Source organism: Sorex fumeus, unplaced genomic scaffold (assembly GCF_029834395.1).
Source record: "Sorex fumeus unplaced genomic scaffold, SorFum_2.1 ptg000072l, whole genome shotgun sequence".
Lineage (NCBI taxonomy): Eukaryota > Metazoa > Chordata > Mammalia > Eulipotyphla > Soricidae > Sorex > Sorex fumeus.
Window position 1 is genome coordinate 51,175,472 of NW_026606129.1, and position 13,093 is coordinate 51,188,564.

The window sequence follows — 13,093 nt, forward strand, 5'->3', positions numbered from 1 at the left end:
AAGTCCCACTGAGGAAGGACTAAGGTCTCATTACACAGGGAAGCAGGGTGTGGAGCTCGGCTCTGCCGTGTGGCCAGCCAGCGCCAGCTCCAAATGATGCAACAGCCCTGGCCGCAGGGCTGGTACCTAAACTGTCTCCAGTTCAGGGTAAGTCTAACCCCACCCACCATCCCTCCCCATGCTTCTGCTCCCCAATCTATCACTGACACTCGCCCCTCAGTACCAGCCGCTGCCCAGAGCTGCCCTTTCTATCCTCCCCCGGGCTGTGGCCTGCACAGCCACCCGCCACCCACACCCACACATGTCCATCACTTGCTATAGTTCTGCTCCCTGGGCCTGGCTCTGCCTCGCTGTCTCTCTCTCCATCCGTCCCTGCCTGGTTGCTCAGGCTGCCTCTTTTGGATGACGCTGACTGGGGCCCAGGGAAGGTGAGGCTGGGGCTGACACGTCAAGGTGCTTCTGCAGGGGTGTGGTTGTGCAGGGGGATGGTGGGGGGTACCATCTTTTTTGCTTGTTTCTGGCTTTGAGCTATACCTGGCAGTGCTCAGGGCTCACTCCTGGCTCTGTGCTCAGGAATCTCTCCTGGTGGGGCTTGGCGCACAATATGGGGTGCCAGGAATTGAACCCATGTGCAAGGAATGCACCCGACCTGCTGTGCTGTCTCTCTGACTCCAATCTTAAAAGGCTTGAAGGAAGTTCCCCTGGGCTGGGCCAAGGGGAGAGTATACTGGTCCTCCCTAGTCTGGCCTGCTCCTGGCCTGCTTCTGGGCACCTGCTCAGGGCACCTAGCAGCCAGGGGGTGAACGTGTGGGTGAGAGACGGGGATGTGCCCACTCATCCCTGTAAGTCCAGTCACCCAGGATGGGCTGGACCCCCAGGGCCTTGGGAAGCTGGTGGCGAGGCCTCACAGCCCTGGCTCTCCTGCTCACAGCGCTCCAGCTGGTGTTGACACAGCAAACAGACTGCGTCTCCCTTTTGCTGAGGCACAGAGTGGGCAAATACAGGAAGGCTGGAATAAAGGGCCGGCAACCGTGACCAGCTTCTCAAACATGGAACTGCGGCGTGTGCCAAGAGGTAGGCAGCATGGAGCAGCCGGACTGTGCAGCCGCAGAAGTATGAAATATGGCTGGGTCCTGGGTCCATGCCCTAACTGAAGTGGCACAGTCTCCTCCCTGGGGCCTACCCGCGGCATACTCTTTCTTGAACTGGTGCCTCCAAGGTCCAGGCGTAAAGTCCTGATAACAGAACAGTGAGGCTCCATGTGTTCCTACTGCACAGGTAGGGAAACCAAGGCACAGAGAATGTGAGATTTCCCCGGGCTACTGAAATGCTGAGTGGGGCTCACTATACAGAGAGTGAAGCCCCGGATTCTTGTTTGTTTTTTTGCTTTTTGAGTCACACCCAGCGATGCTCAGGGGTTACTCCTGGCTCTGCACTCAGGAATGACTCCTGGTGGTGCTTGGGGGACCCTATGGGATAACGGGGCTCAAACCTGGGTCGGCTGCATGCAAGGCAAATGCCCTACCTGTGTACTATCTCTCCAGCCCCTGAATCCCTAACTCTTGGTGACCTTCTGGCTCTGGGCCTGGCCATGTATGACAGGCACCATGTCCTATCTCTTCTTTTGTTTTGTTTTTGCTCTTTGGGTCATATCCGGCTATGCACTATGCACAGGGGTTATTTCTGGCTCATGCATTCAGGAATTACTCCTGGCAGTGCTCAGAGGACCATATGGGATGCTGGGAATCGAACCGGGGTTGGCCACATGCAAGGCAAATGCCCTACCTGCGTGCTATCGCTCCAGCCCCCATGTTCCATCTTTTGAAGGGGCTCCTGGCCATGAGCTTTTTCTTCTTAAGTGGTGCTCAGCCTTTCTCCCACCCATACAGTGCTTGGCCACCTTAGGCACTGGTTCAATGCTTGGGGACGAGGTTGTGCTGCCAGGAAGCACACAGAGTGCCCAGCTCCAGGCTGCACTTGGCTATGCTCAGGGGCCTGTTGTGTTGGACACTGAGCAGAGTCAGTGCATTCTAACCACTCAACAACCTTCTGGCCCCTTGGGGTTTTATATATATATAGGCTGGAGTGATAGCACAGCTGTAGGGTGTTTGCCTTGCATGCAGCCAACATGGCCAACCCGAGTTCGATTCCTCTGCCCCTCTCGGAGAGCCCAGCAAGCTACCGAGAGTACCTCGCCCACACGGCAAAGCCTGGCAAGCTACCTGTGGCGTATTCGATATGCCAAACACAGTAATAACAAAGTCTCCAATGGAGACGTTACTGGGCCCGCTCGAGCAAATCGATGAACAACAGGACAGTGATACATATATATATATATATATATATATACACACACACACACACACACACATATATATATATATATATATATATATATATATATAGGCTTACTCCTGGCTCTGTGCTCAGGGATCACTTCTGGCAGTTCTTAGGGGACCATATGGGGTACTAGGGATCTAACCTTGGGTTGGCTCATGCAAAACAAGCACCTTAACCCTGTACTATCTGTCCGGCCACATAGTCTGCCTCTGTACGGTGCGCAGTGCTAGTGAACAGAGGTCGAGGCAAGCAAGGGCATGATAGAAAACCTGGGGGTCCCATCCAAGGTAAGCCTGGTGCCTGGGGTGCTCCAGGCTTGGAGAAGAGAGGTGAGGGTTTCAGAGGGCCTTCCACCATTCCCCCAGGGGCTGGGCCCTTGGCACTGTGTGCCCTCCTCAGCACCCCTGGGGCTCACTCCTCCCCCTTGGTCCACTGCTATGCAGGAGGCAGAGTCTTTTAAATCACAGAAAATGGGGTGAGAGGCACCTGGCTGCTCCCAGCGCCACCTGCTCTGCAAAGGAGTCGGGTTTGCTCATGCACAGTTCCCAGCCTGGAGCAAGGAAAGCCATCTCACCCTTCTGTGACTGTCACCTTCCTGTCCTCTCAGGGGACGCAGCGCTGCACTGGCTGCCCCTCCCACCGACACTCAGCGCTCAGCCTGGGTCACTCGTGTCTCCCTCACTGTCAGGAATCTGCACTTTCCTTCTTCCCTCTCCTGCCGTTGAAAATTCCACTCTCCTTCCAAGGCCCAAACACCACCACCTCCAAGCTGTCCTTTCAGACCTCCGGGTCAGCTGCTCTGCACGTGGGGAGCCCACAGCCTGTCAGTCTGAAGTCTGGGTGTCCCAGGGACAGGAACACTCCAGGCTGCTGGCTGGCCGAGCCTTAGATGTACCCCTCCCTCCCCCAGCCCTCAAACACAAGGATTTCAGAACAAAGGGCCAGATGCTATTAAAACTCAATTAAATTTCTCACATCTCTGATCCTGAATTAGACTGGTTTGTCCCTGTGGCACTTGTGGGCCCTTTTATTCTGCCTCCTAGCCTCTGCCTCCCCCCACTGCCAGCCAGGACCCCCTCCCTGAATGTGCGCCTTCCCTGGGGCACGGAGCCCTGCATCTCCCCTGCATCTCCCTCACACCCAGATGGGGTTTTCTTCACTTTTCATGGTCGCTATCCCTCCAACCTCCACCATGCGGTTTTCTTCACTTCTCGTTGTCGCTATCCTCCCAGCCCCTGCCATGCCCTAGATTTCTGTGCCTCTGTTGGTTGGGATGTAGGGGTGCTAAGGGGAACCCAGCACTATGGCCTCCAGTCTGCATCTGGAGCTTCTCCACCGCAGCCCCCCTCTCCAGCTATCCCCAGGACTTGCAATCCAGGGCCTGTCCCAGGTCCCTGCCGGTGCTCTGCCCTCCGTCTGCAGCCCGCACTTTCCTTCCCTCACCCCAGCTTCTGGCGGCTCCCAGAGGGGCCCCTGCTATCCTGAGCAGAGTCCTTGAGGACAGAAATACCCTCTTGGGGTGAGGGTTGGTCGTGAGATGCCTCAGGAAGCGGGAGACGGTGAGTTCCATGGCCTGACATGTGGCTACATCCAGTTCTTTCCTGCAGAAACCAGTCTTGAGGAGAGCCCAGTAGCGGGCATGGGGCGTGGGGGGTTCCACCAGGCCACAGACCCAGGGACATCACATCCCGGGCTCTTAGGACCTCCCTTTGCCTAGTACCTGGTTTCCTAAGCTTGACTAAGCTACTGCCCCCTTTGCAGAAATAAAAGGGAGGTCCACCTAGAAATCTACCTTCTTGGCCCAGATAGTACAGTGGATAAGGCCTTGCACGTGGCTAACCTGGGTTTGATCCCCAGCACCCCAAGCACCACTAGGTACGAAGAGCCAGGAGGAAACCCTGAATACTGCAGGGTCTGGCCCAACTGCTTCTCACCATCTCCCCCAAAGAAGTCTACCTTCTGTAAATGACTGAACAGAGTGTCCCCCCACCCCAAGCATCCACCCAAGGCTATTCCAGGCCCATCAGGGAGTAGTACTAGCCACTCTGGGAGAGGCCTCGTGGCTGCAGAAGAGTGACCCCAGTCCCCTGAGCCTCTCAAGGCACCTGCCACAGGGCTGATCCCAGGGGCCAGGGAAGCCCACCCCCCAGCCTATGCTGCCTTTCCTGAGCTGAGCAGCACAGCGCTGCAGGCGGGTCTCCAAGGAAGGGAGGCTGTTCCCCAGGATCTTTGGCCCGGTGCTGCTCAGGTCTCACCACCTGCACTATCTCCCTCCCTCTTCACTGTCAGGGCCGCCACAGCCTGGAGGTCTTCAGGGGTCTTGGGGTTCCCGGTGGTTGGTGGGATGTGCCTCCACACCCGTGTTCGTTGGCTGCTGGGCACGGCACAGCCTGGTGCGACTCACGGCAACACACAGCGCCCTGCGCCAAGGTGTGCCCTCTGAGCCCCACATCAGAGAGGCTTCTCAGCCTCTGGACGCAGCTGATTGTCTGTCTGTCTGTGGCTCTTTCCTCTTCCTTGTTTCCTGGCAGAGCTGCTCCCCAGAGGCACCCATACAACGGACCTGCTCACTGATTTGGCACCCGGGCCCCCCGCCCAGCTGGGGGCTCCTCTGGGCAGCAGTGGCACCTTGCCAGGACGCAGGCAGCGTCTGGGCGCGGGGCACATAATCAGCCGCCAGCGCAATCTGGGAGCCCGCTTGGCGCCCACGCCTGTGCCTAATTGGCGCCATGTGTGAGGCTCCTCTGGAGAGCGGGAAGTGGAAGGTCAAGATCGCTTAATGTTGGTAATGGAGGGGAGGCAGAAGCCACTGCTAGCTCTGCGTAAACACCTTTTAATTGCTCAGAGCAGGCTGGGCGGGGGCAGCAGCAGCTACGGAGGGCATTCATCCCCCCCCCCCACTCCACCCCCCCAGCTGCCCTGGGCTGCAGCGGAACCCAGGGGCTGACCTTTGGGAGGTCCAGAGTCACAGTCCTGGCCATCCTGGCAGTTGGGACACCCAGGGCCCCTCAGCCTGTCCAGCCCCCATCAGTGAGAGCAGTGAGTGGACCCAGCTGTTCTTTGCTTTGTTTCTGGGCCACGCCTGGCAGGGGCTGGAGCTGTGCTCGGGGACTCTGCAGTGCCAGGGAGGGTTCCTGCACTCAAAGCACACACTCTATCCTTTGAACCACACCCCAGCCCCTAACCTCGCTCTGAACTGGTTTCACGCTCCCTCAGCAAGCTGACATGGCCACCACAATTTGTGTTAATTAAACCACATTCAAGTGTGAGCCACCGGTGGTATGCAAACTTGTTAACGCTGACATTTTTCTCCCCCACCCTTGCTGCCTCTTCCATGCAGCCCCTATCACCAGCTTACCCCCTTGAACCACAGGAAACTCCTCCTTTCAGATCTCCACCTCCCTGATGTCCCAGAGAGCACTCTGCTTATGGGGTTTCTCAACTCGGGGCTTTTGCCCCCCAGGGACATTTGGCAAGATCTAGAGGCTCTTTATTTTTGGTGGGAAAGGAGTTTTGGGCCACATCCAGCCATGCTCAGGACTTACTCCTGCTTCTGTGTTCAGGGATCACTGTTGGCAGGCTCAGGGGACCATCATGTGGTGCTGGGGATCGAGCCCAAGTCGGCCACGTGCAAGGCAAATGTCTTACATGCTATACTATCACTCTGGCCCTTCGGAGGCAATTTTGGCTGTTACAACTCAGGGGGTGGCATGCCACTGGCCACACAGTGGGTAGAGGGCAAAGCTGCTGCAGGGACAATGCCCCAGCGACCCCCAGCAAAGATTCATCTAGCTCAGTGTCAGCAGGGCTGAGGCCGAGAACACCTGCACGAGAGGAAGCCCAGGACCAAAGGGGAGTGTGCGCATCCACATTCGTGGCACTGGGCAGACAGTTCTCTTCTTGATGAGGGAGGTCAGTCCCACCGGCCCTGCCCCCGGCTCCATCTCCTGGTCCTCTGAACACCCAGCCCAGTTCCTGAACAGGCCTGGCCACACTGCCAACAATGCATCAGTTTAATTGGGTTAAGTGGCCATTAGCGGCAAAAGCAGGGCGGCTATGTGCAGAAGGGTTTTTAATTTTGCTTTTTAAATGATGCTTGCTCCCCAGAGAGGCACTGATGGTGGGAATGCTGCCCACTGGAGCCCCCATAACACCTGCACCTCCTTCGTCCTAGTGGACAGGTTGGGTCTAGAGTCTCATCTCCCTGGAGGGACACTGTAGACAGGAATGCGTCCAATGGTGCTTGGACAGACCCAACCCCTCTTCCCTTGGCATGATCCCCGGGGACAGCCAATGTCACTGGCCACTGGTAGCAACATGGAGGGCAATGGGGACGGGGCAGCAGTTTGTGGGGGCTGGAGCCCAGTGGCCTGGGCTTATCATATGGTTTTGCTGTGAGCTATGGGGCATTTGATTTAGCCTTTCTAGGCCTGAGTTTCCTCAAATGTAAGCTGAGAAGAGGCAGAATCTAGCTTGTAGTGAGGTGGGCGGTGGGGGGACCCGGAGTGCCTGGCTCATCGGCTTGGCAGGCCCACAGAAAGAGGCCAGAGTATAGGGAGGATTTATTTCTGCCATTTTAGGGACGGTGCCCTGAGTTTTCACAGAACTGTCTGAAGAATAATGAGAAATACTGGGGCCCAGCCCTGCCACTGAAGAATCTGATGCACTTGGTGCTTTGAGGAAGGAGGGTGGGCATCTCAACTTAAAAGTTCCTTGTGTATGTGTGTGTGGGGGGGGGGCGGGGCGGGGGGGCAGCCGGAGAGATAGTGCAGGGGTTAAGGTCCTTGCATGCTATGGATCCCAGTTCGATTCTGCAAAGCAAATGGTCCCCTGAATACCACCAGGGGGCACTCTGGAGCACAGAGTCAGAAAACACCCCCACCCACCCCTATCCCCAGCACTGTTGGGTGTGCCCCCTGCAAATAAAATCTCCTTCAGAGGGGCTGGAGAGATAGCATAAAGGGTTGGAGCACATGCATGAGGTCCTGAGTTTGATTCCCTGCCCTGTGTAAACCCTGGGTTCCTCAGTAACGCCAAGGTGCAGGTAGGTTGAAGATACTGTCTGAAGGGGCTGGAGAGACACCTGTCTTGCATGTAGCCAACTGGGAATGGAACCCTGGCACCACATATGGTCCCCTGAGCACTGCCAGGTTGAGTACAGCCAGGCTGACCCAAAAACCAAAAAGTGAAGACAACTAAAAATGATACTTCCTGGAGGAAAAGGTACAAAGGTGAGGCATCTGGAAAGGTCTTGCTCTCCTGACAGCAAAAAGTACCTGCATGGGGAACAGGACGTGGAGGAAGGGCAGAGCTCAAGGCCCAGTTTAATTCCTGGTCCCCCAGTCAGCGCCCAGCTGCCTGGTTAAGGGAAAGAGAGAAGCACGAAGCAGGGGAGGGTTTAGTGACCACTCTCCCAGAAGGTCTTAGTTACCACTCACAGCCTTTAGAATTTCCCACTAGCACTGGCCCCCCTGCCCCGGGCAACCATTTTCCGGAAGCTGCAGTGCCCTTGTCGTGAAGGAGGTAGAGAGCCCCTCGGGAGTCACCCCTCAGCTTAGCTCAGGCAGGGACCTTTCCTCTGAGTCACACCACAGGCGTCAGGGACGGTGCTGGCAGAGACATCCCCTCCACGGATGGATGCTGAGGTCACAGGGGCCTTTGTGAATTACCAAGTGTAAAGGCAGAACTTCTGGCTAGAGAGGGCCCTGGGTCCTTTCACGGGTCGGGGAAACAGGAGGCCTGACCCAGGATGGGCTGAGAGTGCATGAAGGCGGGATGGCGGTCCTTCCCCACTGCCCAGCACACAGGCCACAGGGAGTGCTGATGAGCAGACAGAAGGGAGCACCCCAAAGAGACAAGCCTGCCTGAGGGGCGTGTCCAAGGCTGGGCTGGGTGGACAAGAGTCCTGACTGGGGTCCAGCTTCACCCCCAAGGTGCGATAAGAACTTAGACATCTGCTCCCTCCTGGGCTGAGACCTGGAGAGAGAGGACCTGGTTTCGTTCAGCGGGCCTTCTCCCCTGGGAGCTGCAGTCCAGACAGGGTCCCCCATATTTCAGTGGCTGAGCCATCACCCGCCTCCCTGGCCTGCTCCTGGCCCCATGAACCTTGCCCTGTACAACTAGAGAACGTTGAGAAAACCACTGAGGGGTGCTAATCACACAAGGCTGGGCACTCCCACCTCGCGCTGCTCACAGGTCTGCCCTGCCGGCCCCAAATGAGGACTCCAGGTCAGACCATGGGGGCTTGGTTGAATTACTGGAGAGGGACAGAGGAGTGGGGAGTTGGTGGGGGTCCAATCCCCCAACAGTCCCCTCTGCATTAGCACTCTGGTCACAAGCAATTGGTAGAGGAGAAAAGGGCCAGAACTTGATTAAAAGCACAATTAAGGCCCAATTTCTCTTCGATGATCAGGACCAAGGGGAGGGGGACCGGCAGGCCCCGCTTTCGCTGAGGATTTGTGGCCTGGAGCCAGGGGGCAGCAGCGGGAGAGGGAGCTGCAGGGAGGGCCGGGCAGGGCGAGGGGGCCATGCCCGCCTTGGGAGTAGAGAGCTGGGAGCCATCGCATTGAGCATCAGAGCTGCCTGGGTTCGAGCCCCGACTCCGCCTTTGCTGGCAGCTGCATGGCTGCACAAAGTCTGTGTCTGTGTCTGGGACGTGGCCTCTGCATGGGGTAACTCAGAATGCGGTCAGTTGGGCCAGGGAGGAGGGCCTCTCCCATCATCTTTCACTGAGAATTAGGGCCCATGCCAGGCCGTGGGCTGGACATAGAGGCAAGAGAGGAGGGACACACACGTGCCTCATGGGTGCAGGAGGGTTAGATCAGCCTCCCTGGCCCTGGGCAGCCACACCCCATGCTGTCAGGGTGGACAGTTCCTTCAGCAGTGGGAGAAGAGCTGGGGAGGGACTCCAGCCCAAGAGCCCAGAGCGAATGGCCAGGTCTGGGTCCTGGCTCCGGCTGCGAGGTGGGAGGGACACCCATCACCACAGCACCCCCAGGGGCAAACCTATGGGGAGTGGGACCAAGGGCTGCAAACTGGGATGAGAGCCAGCAAAGCAGGAGTGCAAGCTCAGCTTTGGGAGAGGCCAGTGTGCACCTGGGGGACTGTCATCCCAGCTCAAGGTGGCCTTGGCCCGCTCTCCATGACATTTCATGGTCCCCAACTGTGATTAAGAGCCCCTGAAGGTCAGGCTGAGCAGAGCCTGGTTCTGGGTCCTTGGGGTCATACCAAGTGGGTATCTTCAGGGGCTATCTCTTCTGGGCCCCTGGACACCAGCCTTGCCCTGATCCCCCATCACACAAGGGAAGGCAGGAGACCCACCAGTGACAATGGTGACAGCTTCTGGGGGGAGGGGCTCAGTGGACATTTGGGCCAAGTAGCCACCCTGACCTGATCCTGCAGGTCCCTAGTGGGACCCTGAGCATGGCTCATGTGCTCTTGTTAAAATCTCTTTTGCATTGCTGGGGATGGAACCCAGGGATCTCATGCACGCTGGGGAGAATCTTAGAGGGGAGCCGCATACCTGGCCCCTGCTCTTCTTCTTTTTCCCCCGCTTCAAATTGGCTTTATTGAGCTACTGTTTACATCTGTAAAAATTAACCCATATAAAGCATACAAGTGGGTGGCTAGTAGGCATATTTGGAGTTGTACAACCATCACTGCGATCTAATTTTAGGATATTCTCATCACCCCAAAAAGAAACCCCATACCCATTAGCAAACACTCATTGTCCCACATCTTCCAGCCCTAAGCAACCACTAATGGACTTTTCATTTCTATGGATTTGCCTAGTGTGGACATTTTGCAGAACGGGGATCACACAAGTGGTGGTCTCTGGTGACTGGCCTCTTCCTCTGTCCGACCTTTCCAAGCTTAGCCATGCCAGCCTGTGGATCAGCACTGCCTTCCTCTTCATTGTACCATACATCTGTGGCACGTTCCTCTGATCTGGGGGCAGCTTGAACACCCTCCCCCCTGCCCCATTACTGCACAGCCTGCCCTGGGATCTGAAGTTCCACATCCCTCCCCACCTGCGCCTGGGGGTGGGCCAAGTCCTAGGGGCTGTGGCTTTGCAGACCTAGTCACAGCTGCCTGGCAGGTTCTGTCCCCTCGTGGAACCACAGAGCCAGGAAGCTGACAGAGACCCCCGACTGAGGGTAGATGGGGAGGCTGAGGCCCAGAGAGAAACAGAAGTATGTTCCAAGACACAGGCCGGCAGGGGCTCCAGCCCCCCAGCACCAGATGACCACAGCCCTCTCTGGGGTACATTCGGGGTCCCTCCACAAACCTGACCCTCCCAGTCGTCACTGTCAGGGCTAGGCACTTACCCAGATCACTGACAGCCCAGGAGGAGCTAGTGTGATGGGTCACCCAGTTGCCTCATCCACAGAGAACAGCTGCATGCAGGGCTAGGAGGGTACCACGGGCTAGGAGATGTGACTCACAGAGCCTGGCCCTCTGCCTGCCCACCCCTCCCCCAGACAATGAAGAGCACCCACCTTCAGGGCCTGCACCTTCCTGTCCAGCAGGCTCTCAATGTCCCCAGCCACCTTCTCCACCAACTTCTGTGGCTCGTTCTCCTGGACCTCAAACAGATTCCGGTTTTCCTTATAGATCTGGAAAAAAGCAGAAGCTGGGGTGAAGATAGGAGCGCCCCACCTTCTTGGGCCCTGGCACCCACCTGCTCTCTGCACAAACTACCCACGAAGTTCTCGCCCCCCACCCAACCATGGCTTTGACTGCAGAGACAGCTCAGCGGTCTGGGGGTGGGGAGATACAGTGCTCCCGGGGAACAAAGCAGGGCCATCGCTGCCCCATTGGGACTGGCCACACTATCGCTCCCCACTAACTCTGGGGGGCTGGACACAGCAGAGGTAAGGCGTGGGCTGCAGCGAGGGTGGGCATCAGGGAGATGACCCGCCAGGCACATTGCACCCCACACCCCCACAAGGATGCTCTCAAAGCCGCCCGTGTCTGCACGCGGCCCCTGCACACGTATCTCTCAGCCGCCCTCCACGGTGGGTCCTGCGGCAGCACTGCTTTTAACGGCTGCTACCTCTAGGGTATTTGCAGAAATGAGAGCTCTGGGTGCCCCCTGGGCCTCTCCTGTCACTCAGGGCACAGATCTGGGGGCAGGGAGCAGGAAGAAGGCTGGTGGGGGGAACAAATATACCTCCCCCATTCCTTCGTGGGTGGGTCTGTGCACATGTGCTGATGGTGTATAAATCCCATAATATCTGCATGTGCATATGTGTGCGTGTTTGTGAGCGTGTGGGTATGCACGCGATGGCTCAACACACACGTTTGCCTGCAGAAGGCTGAGTGTGGGGAGGGGTAAGTGAGGGCCTCCACACCACGCCAGGGGCTCGCCTGTGAGCCGCAGATTCCTGCAGGCAGCCTTTGTTCCTGGCTGGGGTCCTGAGTGCACACATGTGTGTGCATGTGTGTGCCTGAGCGTCACACACTGTGGATCAATCCAGTGACCCCAGCAGGCTCCTTCACTGGAGGTCACTGGGTGGGCAGCCACCAGCCTGTGCCATCTCCCTGCACAGAGCCGAGGGCTGTGGGGACAGGGGTGAGGAGAGGAGATAAAGGAGTGTGTGTGGGGAACACAAAACAGGCGGGAGAGATAAGGTCGCAGAGTGACAGCAAGATGGGAGATAAGGCATAGGACAGGGATGGGGGACCTGCGCCTCCATAGCCCCTGGCCTGCCCCTCACCCCAGCCTGGCAGTCCAAGGGTTAAAGCAACAAAGCAGCTTAGGCAACCTCCCCCCCCCCCAACACTCCCCAGCCCTCTGTCCCTCCCTGCTTCTTTTTCCCTTTTTGTCCTTCTCTTAGAACAAAATAATTTGTGGTAAAGTTGCTCTTTCCCCAGAAGCGAGAGCAGTGAGTGCTGGTGGCACTGCCAGGGGCAATGGAGGCCCCAAGTGGGCATCAGGTCAGGCTGCAGGTCAGGCACCCCCTTCCCAGTGGCAAAGTGTGCTGGAGACAAAGGTCTACAGGTTCAGAGTCTGGAAATGCAGGGATCCTAGAGCCTAATGCCCAGGGTCATTGATTGGCAAGGTGCTTGCCTTGTGTGAGACTGACCCAGGTTCTATTCCCAGCACCAGCCATGGTCTCCTTAAGCCCATTAGGAGTGGGGGTTTGAGCATCAAGCCTAAACCCTGAGCACAGCTGGATATGGACCAAACAAACAAAAATGCTGGACTATGAAGTGGTAGGAGAGATGGTACAGCGGGTAAGGCACTTGTGTTCTACACAGATGCCCGGGGCTCCATCCTCAGGAACACATGTGGTCTCCCAAGCACTGCCAGGAGTGATTCCTGGTCACAGAGCCAGGAGTTAAGTTCTGAGCACCGCTGGGTATGGCCCTAAAACCAAAAACCAAACAACCCTCCCCCTCAAAAAACAAAGAACCCCAAAATAGACTAAAGTCCAATACCCAACACTAGGGAAACAGCAGAGGACAGCTCAAGGTCAGCGGCCAAGCAGGGCTCCCCATCCTCTCAGAGTCCTTTTCCTCAGACTCCAGGGCTCGGGACAATGCCCCCACGGCTGCGAGGAGGCCACATGCACCAGCAGGGGGTGCAGCCACTTGCCTTCTCGTCAGGGAAGGAGTTCTGGTGCCTACTCCTCTGCCAAGGTCATTCCGGGCATCCTGATTGCCTGTCCACAGTAGCAGACCCCGTACCCAAGGCTGGACCAAGCGTTCCTGCCAGCTTTCCTCGGGACCTGTGTGCCCCAGGCAGACT

The 13,093-nt window shown here is 57.3% G+C and overlaps 1 protein-coding gene across 8 annotated transcripts in view; it reads right to left on the minus strand.

Moving 5' to 3' along the window:
* The window catches only part of CACNA2D2 (calcium voltage-gated channel auxiliary subunit alpha2delta 2), a 135,290-nt gene that overhangs the window by 58,355 nt on the left and 63,842 nt on the right, over nucleotides 1-13,093 (minus strand). For all 8 annotated transcript variants that reach the window (XM_056128995.1, XM_056128999.1, XM_056128996.1 and 5 more), the window contains exon 3: nucleotides 10,839-10,955. In XM_056128995.1, the coding sequence (XP_055984970.1) occupies nucleotides 10,839-10,955 (117 nt within the window). The remainder of the gene's footprint in view (nucleotides 1-10,838; nucleotides 10,956-13,093) is intronic.